This window comes from Homarus americanus, unplaced genomic scaffold (assembly GCF_018991925.1).
Source record: "Homarus americanus isolate GMGI-L3 unplaced genomic scaffold, GMGI_Hamer_2.0 scaffold74, whole genome shotgun sequence".
Classification (NCBI taxonomy): Eukaryota; Metazoa; Arthropoda; class Malacostraca; order Decapoda; family Nephropidae; genus Homarus; species Homarus americanus.
In genome coordinates, this window is record NW_024716951.1 from 5288250 (window position 1) to 5303429 (window position 15180).

Consider the following 15180-nt stretch of genomic DNA (forward strand, 5'->3'; position numbering starts at 1 on the left):
CTACACTATCCTCAGTAATGCTGTTCCTGGACATTTGAATTATGTGGACCGTAAAATAATACTATTAGACCTCTGTATACAAACTCATATTTCAGGGCCGCAAGGGCACATTTGCATGTGTTTGGGAGGGGGGGGGGGGTCTTGCCCTTCAGGACCGCCCCCTGGGTCCGGGCCTGAATTGTGTGAGGTGAAATATAGATGGAGCCCAATTAGCATCATTCCCATACTCCAAGAGAGATAATGTGAGATTATATTATCCTGTACCAACAGGAGATCTCAGCCAATATCTTTCTCCTCCACATAAAGAAGATGTTAGTTTTATGTTATATTATTGCTTTTCGACAAGCTGGCCCAATGTGAATTTATGTAATGACTATTTTACTAAACTTATCTATTTAAGTGCCATAAATCTCTTAAGATGTGATCTTATTGGCTGCTGAGTGGCACTCCCACCATACCTCGTCGCTGATTGGTCACCCAGATGTCTGTCGGACACCAATCATAATCATTGTAAACATGGCGGATAGGAACGCAGGCATCGACCTTGGTATGGATATTATTTTTGTATTTACTGATACAAACAGAAGGGTAGTTGTATGTAGATCCTGGGTAATAACTGTAAGGTGTTTTGTTTACATTCCAGATACTTTCACTGGTCTGACAAGTTATGGTAGTGATATAAACAAGCTTCTATTTCTCTGAACTTTATGCCTAGTACACGTTAAGTTCAGATATTTTATTTTGTCTAAAGTTTTTCCTCTTACATTAGAGACATTGTGATATGTGTAACAGACCTGTGTATTTTTGTGTTTCTTTATTAGTTTTTATTGAGTTTTCAGGTATAATAGGTCGTGTATTAAATAAAGTCTTATCAACTTTATGTAACATGTCATGAGGCCCGGATTATGGTGGCACAGAATGGATTTGTTTTATACTGACTTCTTCACTATTTGTCTTTCTAATGAATAGTTTCAGAATTAATATTACAGAAATGGGTAAAGATTCGTTTTGTCTAACACCACAGAAACTGCCATTATGGAGATGTGACCCCCTCGCCAATTACCAATAATATTAGTTGTTCAAAATGAGCATGGCTTTTAAGATGAGGAACAATATGTGGGGTAAAATACTAAAACAAACACCAAACGTTTGAAAACCTTACCTAACCTAACCTAACCTAACCTAAAATTATAAAAAGCTTACCTTACTTTTGTTTCTGGTGTTGTTTTCAGCGTTTAGATGAAGAGGGACCCATAAATTCGAAAGCAATTTTTAACCTTTTTACAAGTTAGGTAAAATTTTCAACGGTTTGCTTGGTGTTATTTTTAGTATTTTACCCCACATTTTCCTCTCCTTCAAAGCCCTGCCCACTTTGTACAACCAATATTGTTGGTGCAGTAATTGGGGGAGGTCATATCTCCATAATGGCTCATTTGCGATGGAAATGAAGGTCAGATTCACTTGAAACAACACAAAATACACTAGGCAAACCAATTTCTTTTTGTAGTTTTATTGATTAACACAAAACGAATCTTTACCAATATTGGATTTGGTGAGGTTGATGACACATCATATATTTAAAACCATTATTAACTGGTTCCATCATAAGTCAACATGAGTTTTTGAACTCCAGGGTTCAGAAAACTGTGTTCACAGCTCACACACACAGGACTAGTACTTGCAGCATGATCTGGCTATTGTTCTTTTCTTTTTTTTACGTAAAAGAGTGTACATTGTTTCCCACAGTCTTTTGGATAAGTTTTTAAGGTTGTGAATGTTACTTAATTTTCAAGATATTTTAAGTAAATTTCATTATGTGCTATTAGGAAGCATTGCCAAGAAATTTTATCAGTCTCTTTAACTGTGATTTAATCTCTGTTTATATAATATGCTAATGTTTATGTAATTTACTGAATATATTTAAGTTTTTATTCGTATTTCTACTTATAACTTCACAGGTTTTTGTTGTCCCTTTGTCCTCTCTTGTTGTCCCATTTCCTTGCCTTTATTTTCTTCTTAATCCACCTCACACAAAATTGGAAGAGGAATACAGTAAAGACAATAGATTGGTTGGAAGTATTATTTATCACAGCTGTAATATATTTTCTCTCCACAGACTTGGGATGGGTGAACAGTGTACGGATCAACCTGCCGGCAGTGAAACGTCGGGCTGAGACTTTGGGTACAAAACGCACAGTGAAAAAACAGTGGCAGGCAGCTTGGCTTTTGCGTGCTGTGACTTGTATTGACCTTACCACTCTCTCAGGTAATACAGGTTTATGGGTTAGTAAATCAGTAGTTGAAATATTTTAATGGAGACTTTCGTTATACAGTATCTTTGAGATTGAAGCCAAGAATTACAGTGAAATAGCAAATTGCAATACAGGGGTATGTTTTTTCAATAGGAAATATAGTAGACAGGAATGGAACCCCCCAAATTACACTCAAAATCCTGAAGGTATTTATTTCACTGTAAGACCACCTCAACACCAGGCAGACTCATCACACCACACATTGTTACCAGATGCTGCAACTATACCATACCCTGAACGGAGAAATGACTGAAAGTCCAAACACCTGTCATCTGCTGCTTGATACTGTTATTGCATGTTGTCAGCTGGTGAAATGCAGGGGTCCATATGAGACTTAAATTTTTCCAGGCTTATATTGCAAAATAAATAAGTTTAATCCCACAATAAAGAAAATTGTGAGTAATTTACGATTTTGCAAATTAAATTGAGTGAAATAAGGAACCCCAAAAATAACATGAGTCTACGATATTAATTATGTCGGGAATGTAATTTTGTTGAGATAATAAATGTTAAATCTCATGGCTTGTCAGTCACAATGGTAATTGGATCCTTGTAGAGGGTACCAGTCAACCAAGGATGTCTTCATTTTTACAAGTAAGTGTTAGGTCAAACCTTACTAAATGTAAAGTGATTAATATGAGCAATGATTTAGAAACTAAACACTGGCTCATGATTGACTGTTTGTGAAAGTATAGTAATTTTAGTAAACATGGAATTACTTTTTTTTTTAAATTTCGTACACAAATCTTCTGAACTGTTGAGAGAGTAAACCATATTTTTTATTATTTTTTAATAATTTTAATGATTTTACTCTTGTATCTTCGACTGTTGCTGAATTCAGAGAAATTTTCTTCCATCTTTTATTGATACTGTAATCAATTTTCTTTTCTATGACATCACCTTTGGCAGTATTCAAACTTTATATTGTCACATCCTGGACAGCAAACTCCTTTTATTTTTTAGATCTTATAGTAATTTTTCAATACTCAACAGGTGATGACACTAATGCTAACATTCAGCGGCTCTGCCACAAAGCAGCACGCCCTGTTCGCTATGACATCATTGAGGCCTTGGGTATGGAGAATGCTGGCATCACCTGTGGAGCTGTGTGTGTCTATCCTTCCCGGGTAGCTGGTGCCGTCAAGACCCTAGACAAGATTGGAGTGGATATTCCTGTAGCAGCAGGTAACAGACTGTGCAATACTGTATACCTCTCCTGTGTGAATTTTTAAACTATTGGTAGGGGAGGAACAGTCACAGTCTATGGCAAAGAAAGGGTCATTGGCAGTTTTGGGGACACAGAGTTGCTTTGGTTCCATTGACAATAGGTAACCATACATCTTTATTTGCAGGTTTTTAAGGCAATAGATATGCTATTCCCATGATGACCCATAGTGATATCAAGATTGCTTTATCTGATATTGATTGTAAAGGACCATGTACAGCATTATATTTGCTTAATTACAATATAAAATTGAAGGATGTGTTTGGAAATATTTAAGCAGTTTATATATTAATTCTCTAAAATTTATGTAGACTTACAGTATAACATTGTACGGTATGGTATTATGCATATTTCAACAATATGTAGTATCATGACTAATTTATGTTGTTATGTAGAACACTGTTTGAATTACAGTATTTCATACTGTATTTGAAAATCTGTTCTTGAAAATTTTGATTTTAATGTGATAATAAAAAAGCTGATGCAGGGAATATTCATTTAAAAATTTTCATGTTTTACAGTGGCGACTGGATTCCCATCTGGACAATACCATCTCCAGACTCGATTGCAAGAGATCAAGTTAACTATTGCTGATGGTGCAAAGGAGATTGATATTGTTATCAATCGAGAAATGGCTCTCACTGGCAACTGGGAGGGTGAGGAATGTCATGTGTTTTAGCTTGATACTGTACAGAAGTGGGCCTCATATCACTAAGGTCTACAGATTTAGTAAATATCTTTTATTTTGATAGAATTTTCTTGGCCTTGGCAGAGTTGATGCTTTACGATTAAATATGGGCATTTAATTTGATTTAATTTTGGGGGCATTTATGTATTTCACTCTGGTATTGTCAGTTTTGTCACCCATACACTCCAAAGATCTTTATAGTCAGTCTGGTTTCAATTTGCACAGTGTCTGCTCTCAGAACTCCTTATTAATTTATTTGAAAGTCTGTCAAAGATGCTTTTATTCTTTTAACCAATGAATGCCCATAAATTTGTTCATCACCTTTAATGATATACAGTTGTGCAATTTCACAACTAAAAGAATTTACCTCACCTGATAACTCATATTTTTTGTTCATGATTTGCAGGATTGTATAAGGAACTGAAATTAATGCGAGCTGCATGTGGTGATGCTCACATGAAAGCCATCCTGGCAGTAGGAGAGTTAGGTTCCATGAACAATGTGTATAAAGCCTCCTTGGTGGCCATGATGGCAGGGGCTGATTTCATCAAAACCTCAACTGGCAAGGAAGGGGTCAATGCCATCCTGCCAGTAGGAGTTGTCATGTGCAGAGCCATTAGGGACTTCTATGAACACACAGGACACAAGGTAAATTTATACAAGCATACTTGGCAGAATGTTTTTAATTGGGTTTTCCACAACTCTCCCTTGCCATTTTATCCACTCAACCCAATCAATGTTTCTGGTGTGAATTTCCAGTGTAAATTTCAGTGTGGCACTTTTGACACTTATTTTGACGAATATATGCCGGGGCCCCCAATTATAAACCGTAGGGTAAGTTTTGGACAGAATTCATGCTGAATAACTTTGCATTCTAAGTTGGAGATCAAAATCATATTCATATTCAAAATTGTTCATGATCTGCTAAGAACCATACTGTAAGTCACTCAAAAATTTTATGTATTGCATTGTATTCCCCAACCTCTCCTCTGTCCCTTGGGTAAACAAGAGAGTCAATTGGGAACCTGTACATGTGAGTGAGAGTCCTCTGAAATGACTATTGTATGTCACATTCCTACCTGAGCATTTTCTTCTTTGGCACTTAGCAGATTATGGTCCGCAGCTCTTCATATGAGATACCGTTCATACATATATGATATTGAGTACTTGTGGTGAGAAGTACACAACTATGTGACAAAAGGCATAATAGCACCAGTGAGCGAAAAGCTACAGTCACTAGCAATGATGTAACAAAAAGAAATGTGTCATCACAAATGTTGGTGAACACACAATCATGCCTGAAAGTATGCTGTGAATTCTTTTGGAAAGCTGACAATGTAATAAAGCATCATAAAAGTTGTGAAGTGCCCGAAGCAATATGCATCCCGTCTTTCCCAAGCATCAACTGGTGTGATGGCCTTCACGGGTCATGGACTTGCTCCCATGTTGCCGTAGTGGAGTTGCTATTTGCAATAGATATGAAAAAGTCTGATATAATAATTTACTAATACTGTGATTTGAGAATATCATTAAGTTAACATAGAGCAATAGTGTATATTACCATTAACAGAGTGCATACCATTGTTGTCTCTCACACACACACACACACACACACACACACACACACACACACACACACACACACACACACACACACACACACACACACACACACACACACACGCACGCACGCTCACACACACACGCACACACACCAAAGAAACCATATACAGTATCTGAATTTGAAACGTTTTCATAGTAGCTTGATTATATATTATTTAATGTACTGTGTATGTGGAAAGTCACATCACATTGTGACAGCACTGAGTGTGAGCTCATTCAAGACGAGACTTCACAAACGCTGGCCAGTACTTGCCAACATTACATAACAGAGACATGACCGACTGCCCAAGCGGCTAACAGGCCGATCGGTGGCGAAGAGGATAAAATAAAATATTACTTTCTTTCTAGACCTCAATAACGGAAACATATATTCATCTTATGTTCAGAGATTTACAGTTACCCTCTTTTTCTACCATGCAAATAATAAACTTTTATTATGAAAAAGAATAAACAATTATGGTCAAGTTAATACTAGTAAAGGATTTATTGTTTTATTACTTAATTCTTGTAAACAAATTCGCGGGTAGATGACATGCAGGGTGATGATAGTAATGGTGGTAATTTTGACTTAAGGTGAGGTAGTAATGGTAGTGGGGACTGGTTAGAGGAGGTGCTACAGTAATACAAACTTGCGAGTATTTTTAAGGCATTACTAAAAAGTGTGGCTTATATTCGTCAAAATGGGTATCTGTCCTGTATGACACGACTGCAGTCAACTGCCAAATGTGACATGTCAGCATTAAATGGGTTATTCAAGGGTTTCTGTACCCCTTAATCCACTTCACACAGATGATGGAAAGAAGTAAAGATAAAGGGTAAATAGATAGATACAGTATTACATTATTCATTATAAATTTTACTGACCAAAAATGCCCAGTACAGTATTAAAAAAGAATCTCAGGTCCTTGTTCTGTAATGAAAACCCCAAGGGGTAACACATCTTGTAAGACAGTTAGGGCAAGTGGAAGGAGAGTTTGTGTTGTTTTTTATTTGGACTGGGAAGAGCTAAAAAAAAAAAGAAGAAGAAATTCTGCTTCATTCAGAAATGGAGAGAGATATTGATGAATAAATGATATGTATTTGCACTAAATAAAGAATAACACCTGCAGGTAGGATTCAAACCTGCTGGTGGGATCCGGGCAGCCAAGGATGCTCTTGTATGGCTAATGCTCATTAAAGAGGAGCTTGGTAATGATTGGCTCAACAACCACATGTTCAGGTAAGAGGAGCAATATTGTTTCTTTTTTTTATTGATTGATTTATGAATACAGTACCAGAAATAACTTCAAGGATCACCTTCAGTCTCCATAACAATTCTAGGTTGACAACAGGGTTTATTAATACTTAAAACCAAAGGACTTGTATATACAGTACTTTTTTCTTTTCTTTTTTGTTAAATGTTTTGACAAAAGGTTCCTAGAGAATTTGAAGAAGGTGGCATGCAAGGAGGTTGTGGCTTACTTGTTGTAAATCATTAGATAAGCAAGTTGTATGGGGTGATGTGATTATATGTTTTTTTTTTAGAAATAAAGATTGGGTGGACCCATTTTCTTTCTCCAGATAAACAATTAACTTGTTTTAGGGACATTTTGAACCAGTCTAAGAGGAGCTGTACTTGAGTGAGAAACCAAAAGTGGAATGTTTAAGAAAAAATGATGAAATAACTTTGAAAATAGAGTAGCAAACACTAATGTATAGTTTTAAATATGCAGAACTGTTTAATTTGCCTAGTGTGCTGTGAATACTTGTTCCAGCCTCTGTATATGTGAGTTGTAGCCTTTCATAACACACTACTATTAAATGAAAAGGGAACAGCAAAAGCAAGAAAATTGATATGGTAAAGAATAAAGATGTAAGAAATTTGTAAAAGAAGAAAATATGTACCAGTTTATATATAGAAAGAGTGAAGAAATAGCAAGTATGATGTGTGAATTATAATTGTATTGAGGTTACACGAATATGTGTAATACAAGCTGAATAACGTGTGAGCAAAGATGTACAGTAATGCTGCTGAATGTTAAAAGCAAACACTTGAATTGCAGATTAGGATTGAGTTGGTTCATTAAACATTTACCTGTACTGTATGTAAGCGCAGGATGTAATACCCGAGTATATTTAAAATTTTCTTGTCAGATTTCCTCTAACGGTAATTAAGTTTTCTTTTAAATGCTGACACAGGATTGGTGCATCAGGACTTTTGGGTGACATCGAGCGTCAACTCTTCCACTACGTGTATGGGCGCTATGCTGCTGCGTCTGAGCTTCCGATGGCCTAAGAATGTTGACAGTCAGGAGTGGTAATTGAAAATGTCTTGAATATAAAATTTGTCTTTTCCGGTTCAATGGCTGATAGTGTGGTTTTAAGAATAATGTTTAATTTTTCAGTACATGAACAAGAATGTTTAAGTTAATTGGTACAATTTTATGTTTGGAAGTGTACTGTCATAGTTAAATTCTTAAAAATAATATACGAAAGTAAATACCTGTACGTACATGTAATGTATGCAAATTGGGCTCTCCAGAAATATCAAGGAAGACATGACCTTCACTAGTACTAATTGTACTATGCTTTCTAAGGAGCATTCATATAAGTGGTACTTGCTCAGGTAAGAATGCAAAGACATTCCATAAATGTATTCCTACTACTGTATCTGCCACAACTAGGGATGTATGAGTCACTGAAATGGTTTTCATTCTGTATTCTTTAAATTTCTTCCATACTGCTTACCATTCTGTGTAGTCTTAAGTGAAATTATATTTGCTGTGCCAATATACCTTCAGGAGCTCAATGGAATATAGATAAAGTTCTATTAATCAGTGCCTTATAATATAAGAATTAAATCTAAAAATAGTTATACCTGTACTGTATATGTATAATTCTGATGATGCTTTATTTTTGACTGTATTTCTCCAAGTACAGTATATGAAGTTTTAATTCTGTATTTATACCTGCATGTTCAAACACAATATGTAACTCAGCTCATAAAAGACAAGAAATGCTATACACCACAGAGAAAAAGAATTCTGATAATTATCATTACTGCTCTCCCCCTTGTGTGTGTGTGGAGTGGAACAAGGGATACAGAAACCTTGAGATTAAATGTTATTGAAAAGGCAAGTGTAGGTATACCTGGCAACAACAGGAAAGTACAGTAGAGTTGCTCGTTAATGCAGATCCTAATAAGATTAATTCACACACTCTTATGCACTTGCTATTATCCATTAACGCGAGTCCGATGCATGATAACACGAGCCAAGCTGAACTATGGTGATCCTTGGAAAAATTTCCCAAGTGGTCCATCAGTTCTCCAGCAGCAAAATTGTAAGTGATCCAGCTAACATTATCATCCATGGAGTTTGGCTAGCCAGTGAGCCCAGACAACATGGCAGTATTTGTTGATCATTGTTTTTTCTGCACTATGCAGTGTGTATTGCCTTTTATTTCTGAATATGTTTATCATTTCCACCACTTTTCAGTTTGTTTTTCATTATTTTTGTGATCAACTCCAACAACATTGAGTCAACAGGAGTTGTGGCAGGAAGGGATAACACAGTGGAGGACAGAACCAACCAGACACTCCCCATTTGCCCAGCTCACCAGCTAATGCATCCCTACATACATATGGTATTATTTTCCAAGTTTCATTGTGTGTTTTATTTACTTTGTACTGCACATGTATTGTGTTCAAGCACTGCATTTTCTTCTCAAATGTTTAGCATTTACTGCTTTTTAATAGTTATTGAGCATTATGTAGTGTATTTTTTGGCCCTTCAATCATAGTTCCTATTTTCCCATTGAAATTAGGTACTCTGTATGTGTATTAATACATTTTTTATTAACACAAGCTTTGGTGGTCCCTAACATGCGGTAACTAGTGACTATTGTATGTACAATACACCTGTTACGTATTGGAAATGTTGTAATGTATAGCAGATTCGAGCAGTAAGCTACATCTGTAATCTTTTTCTTTTCATAATTTGCTGCTTAATAATTAGATTACAGTATTTTAATTTAGAGTAAAAGTATCTGATGTGCCATGTCTCACCATGTATTCCAGTGATAAGCAAACTACATATACAGTAATATCTCTGTTAGCTGGAATCCCCATTAACCAAAACTCTTCAATACTGTACCTGGAATTGAAATTGGATCAAATTTTTTCGGAAAAATAATCTCAATTGTGGGTCTGTGAACGAGTTTCTGTGATTGAAAATCAGGCAAATTTTTTTTAGAAAATTACAGAAAATCTATCCTTTGTTTATCTGGGTCTGTGAGCAAATTTTGAGGTTGAAATAATCTGTAATTCTGAAAACTTAAGAGAAATTTTGGGAAACACACTCCAATTTTTTTCTCCGGTGTGGGAGCAAATTCTGAGGACAAAATAATGCACAATTTCTGGAAAATTACAAGAAACTTTTCCCAGTACCCGGAAAATTTCTGGGATATGGGATTTTTCTGGGTTTGAGAGAACTGTCTCTTCACCCAGAAATCTCTCATCGTCAGAAGAACTCTGTAACAATTATTTTGGCTAATGGGGATATCACTGTACTGTACTCACAATATCCCAATCCCTGATATGTAAGCATGATGGTGGCTACACATGGTATTAAAAAGAATCCCAATATATTTTAGAACTAACCGTGAACGAGATGGTTTACACAGGTGAGAGATATAACTGTACGTACAGTATATAAGCCTTTATAGAGACCAAGGTGTTTGAAGACATTTATGCTGCCTTCTCTATGGGCTTTGTCAAGTATCATACAAGTGACCACATGCACAGTAAAACTTCACTTTATTGGACTAATGTAGGCTTAAACAAGTTCATAAAATTTGAGTGACAATACATGGGTAACAAATGAATTATTAAGTTACAGTATGGCCAGCAGTCATCATAGTTGTCTGCTAGTACCTGTTGATCTTATGATTGGATATGAGCAGAAGTCACTGGAAATGTTTGAATTTATATACAGTATATTTAATACATAATATTGATTTAGTATTACTAACAGTAATACTCACAGAAGAAATATTTTGCGCATAGTCACCCAGTCAGACATCAACACTTGGGAAGTATCTTGGCTCCAACACCTATTTCCAAGATGACTGGTATTTTACATACACCAGAGTCCTTGCACAGATTCACTTCACATTAAATACTTTTTTTTCCTGGTAATCAAGAATTATATTGGCATTACACTTCACATAGCAGGATGACTTGGTGAGCTTAGTTGTGATCATAAGCCATTGGAACACTGCTGAATCTTTTTTCAGACTATTTTCTCTGTTATATCAAACCTCAATCACTCATAACTGGAATCACGAGTGTTCAAAAAATGGAGAGGAAAATAAAATACTGTACTACAGTACAGTTTACTGTATCCTAACTCACTAGACAGACCTGAGTACTGTATGCCAGGGCCTGAGCAGTAAGTTATTAATATGGACGAGGAACTGTGTCAGTCATGTTCTGTGAGGTAACATCAGAAAATTAAATATTGGATTGAAATAATCCAATGAAACTGAGTTTTGCTATTATATAATCTGATAATGTGAAGTCTTTACTATAACCAGGAATGGATGTAAAACTGTTGCATGATTGAGAACATCTGGCAAAGTGTGAAATAGCTTAAAAAAATATGATTAGTGACATGTACTAGTTTATAGTAATGAACAAATCATAGATACTCTATATGTAAATTTATTTGATTCACATGAAAGAAGTCTTCTGTTATTAAATGTACAGTCATGTGATAATAGTTGTTTCAACCCTGTATGGACTACAAATTTGTCTCCTGAGATATATACTGGTGGTTACCTAATAATTATACAGTACGTACTTGCTAATTATGGGACAATGAAATTCTTTTGTTCGAGCAGTTATTTATGTGAACACAGTTTTAACATGGTACATTTTCACTTCAATAAAGTGATGTAATGAAGAGTACCAATGTTAACCCCTTCTCTACCATAAACCAAAACCATGATACTAACACAATACGAATGCCTGTACCATGATTTCAGTTTATGATAAATGGGTTAATATCCGGTACATGCAAATTTTGAAAAACATATCACAAATCAGAATTTTATAAAATTTCAGCTGATACTTAAATAGTAATTAATGACCAACTCATGAGGGAGAAGCTTCTTTAACACTCTGGACTACTAACTGCCAGCCACCCTCCCACCAACTGCTGGGCCACTGCTGGCAGTGGGGGGATATGAGGGTGCTTAGCAATCCATACAGTACAGGTACTCCTCGACTTATGACCGCCCTGGTCGTATAAAATATTTTTCAAATTACGTATTTTCGAGTCCTTACGTTAGTGATCGCACTGTGTACTGACAAAATTTTCGTTTGTAATTCCCTTTAAAATGGCTGGCAAGCGTAAAGGTGAGAGTTCTTGTGGTGCAGAGAAGAAAAAGAGACACCCATTTTAGATTTTCTATGTATTATTTTCGCATTTTTGACTTACGACCACGTCGTCTGTCCCTAACCCCGTCGTAAGTCAAGGACTGACTGTAAACCGTACATACAGTATTTTCTTTTATACTTTTAGCTATTGAATGTGTTTTAATTGAGGTAGGGCCATCATTGAAACATTCTATCTAAATAATATTGTTTTCATATATATATATATATATATATATATATATATATGAAAACTCGTTATTTTTCACAAAATCATGAGTTCAAGACAAAACAGTTTTCATATTGGTGTGTAAAAGTTCAATTTAATTTTGTACTTATTATAGAAAGTAAGAACTGCATTCGTTATAGAGATATAGGCATAAAAAATTAAGTTCTTTACACAAAATTAGTAAGAAGTACTGTAGTCCAAAGTGTTAATAACTATGAAATGTGATGTAAATTACTCATTTACACAAAATTTATTACATTTATGTTAGCACCATTACTCTGTCAATGCAGTCCCAAAGATATGTGAATGGGTAAAGGTATACAGCTTATGCTAGCACAATTATAATTTAAGGTATACACTGACATTGTGAAACATAGCCACTGAAGTCTGATAATAACTAGCAATACTTATGTTCAGTACAGTATACTGATAGACCATGTACAAAGACCGTACATGTACTTACTATACTCCTTAAAGGGCGTCAATATCGTGGGTTCAATCTGCACAATATTGTTGTTGAAACCTATATATACGTAAAAAGAGATAATTATAGTGTATCTATGGGCCTAAAAATCGGCATCATACCAACTTTGGACATCTAAATTGACTCTAAAATACGTATAAAAATTCTGATGTGTTGGGATCATATCTCCTCCCTCCCCAAACACACCTGAAATTTTGTGTGTTTAAGGTCGGGGGTTGAAAGCAAACAATTGTTTTTTTGGGGGGAAGAAAAAACTATCATCATCATGTTGACATACATACAGGTTCCACAAATAGTATCATGACACCTTACAACTCCTGATGTGAGCCTCTTAAGTGCTGGATTTTCTTGAGATCTGTTAAACCTGCTGCCAAAGAACATACGTCTCGGGAAATATAAATACTCTACTCCTAAATTTTCTGTCATCTAAGGAAATATTTACACTGTCAGGAGTAAACTGTATAGGCTGAATAATTTTGATACAAGGAGGTTAAGCGACTAATGAATACTGACTTACCAGTAGATACTTCTCTGTACAAGTTTCATTTAAGCTGCTGAAGACAAATTGAAACTGTGACAGATGCAAATAACATGTAGTGTGTGGACAGGTACAATGATTAGTTCAGTAATGTTGTACTGTCAACTAGGGACCTTTGACTCAAGGGACATCACAGTTTAAAAAAGAAAAAAAAAGGATTAACAGGATGTCCTGATTTACCATGATAAAAGACTTGTACACATTGCTAAATAATTTCACATTTGCTTTGCACCCTGGGAATCATCTATTAGAAAATATGATACAATACCACTTTTTTTCTTTCCATGACTACAACAGTTCCAGCAAAATGCTGACTCGGCATTCCAAAATTACACAATCAAATACTCAGCATACCACATACTTCGCTGTAAAACTTACTGATTAAAAGTTAAATGGTGTATTTATCAACTGTACAAGTTGTGGAAAGCACTTGTCACATGATATCATGGGAAGAGAAATTATGAAAAAAACTTAAGATGATATGTCACAAACATTAACCTTGAGCTGTGTGTTGGTAATGGTGTGAATGTGTATTGTTGAACTCTGTTGACCTATAAAAGGTATGCTGATGGGGTCCTCCTCAAATGTGAAAATGAACCAAAAATATCAAATAAAATGGATCAGCTTTAATTAGCATCAATACTCAAAGTTGCAAGATAATTTTTTTCTCTATTATAAAATTTGAAATTTCATTAAATAAATTTTTCTTTTCAAACATATGCAATAAAGTATATACTGTACTGTATACAAATACTGCAACATTCAAGATACAATATTAACTGCAGTTTGTATGTAAATAAGTTCTTTTATCATTACTGTACTGGTATACAGTATTTTGAAAACAAAAATAGAAAAAAATTATATGAACTTCAAAGTACATAAACAAGTATGAAGTAGATCCTCAAAACATGAATATTAATGTTTCAGGTAAAGCTCTTCTTGTTGATATATAGATATCCCTCGTTTAACGTTAATTCAATTTTGCGATAAAATATTTTTGACACCCTTTCTTGCATAATGTTAGGTCAGAACTCAGTTTAGTGATGATGTGACTAACTGGGAAGGGGGGAAAACTGGGAATTCTTTGTTCCAATTGTGCATCTCTACTCTCACTTTATTGTTTGCATTTACTCTACCTGCATGCTTGAGAGTATGCTGTGATTTATTTATTTATTTTTTTATTTATTTATTTTTTTAATAAAGTTTTGGGAGCAATGAATATCCCGTCTCCCCCACGCGTGAGCTATGACACGACTGACTTGTGAAATAGCACCCCCCATGCCGGAATGGAGTTGCCATTTACGATATATTGTTCAACGAAAAAATCTACTAATTTGCTGATTTGTATATATTGACTCAAAAGTGTGATTCATAACTTGCTATGATATCTGAATATCAGCAGATTACCTTAGAGCAACAGTGAATATTACCATCAACAGAATGCATACCATTGTTGCCAAACACACTTTCAAGATTGTTTTTTATACGGAGTACTGTACTGTACAGTACAGTACGTATATTTGAATTTAAAAAGCTTTCACAGTGGCTTGATAATGTATTATTAATAAATGTGGAAAGTAAACAACCCATTCTAATGCCTCTTATGTTCCAATTACATAAATTTAGGATACAGATGTATTAGAATGATGATAACTGCCTGACAAGC

The 15180-nt window shown here is 35.1% G+C and overlaps 1 protein-coding gene across 1 annotated transcript; it reads left to right on the top strand.

Moving 5' to 3' along the window:
- The first annotated feature begins 181 nt into the window (after positions 1-181).
- LOC121858700 (deoxyribose-phosphate aldolase-like) lies at positions 182-9687 on the top strand. The gene is made up of 7 exons (XM_042355288.1): positions 182-547; positions 2117-2266; positions 3306-3497; positions 4059-4193; positions 4632-4873; positions 6958-7067; positions 8027-9687. Exons 1-7 carry the CDS (start codon positions 517-519, stop codon positions 8121-8123), a joined length of 957 nt encoding a protein of 318 aa, XP_042211222.1. The 5' UTR covers positions 182-516; the 3' UTR covers positions 8124-9687.
- Positions 9688-15180: the final 5493 nt, after the last annotated feature.

Excerpts from the sequence above, each read along its gene's own strand:
- LOC121858700 (XM_042355288.1), top strand. The coding sequence starts at position 517 with ATGGCGGATAGGAACGCAGGCATCGACCTTG. Across the intron at positions 548-2,116 it reads GAACGCAGGCATCGACCTTG|ACTTGGGATGGGTGAACAGT; the intron begins GTATGGATATTA and ends TTCTCTCCACAG. Across the intron at positions 7,068-8,026 it reads CTCAACAACCACATGTTCAG|GATTGGTGCATCAGGACTTT; the intron begins GTAAGAGGAGCA and ends ATGCTGACACAG.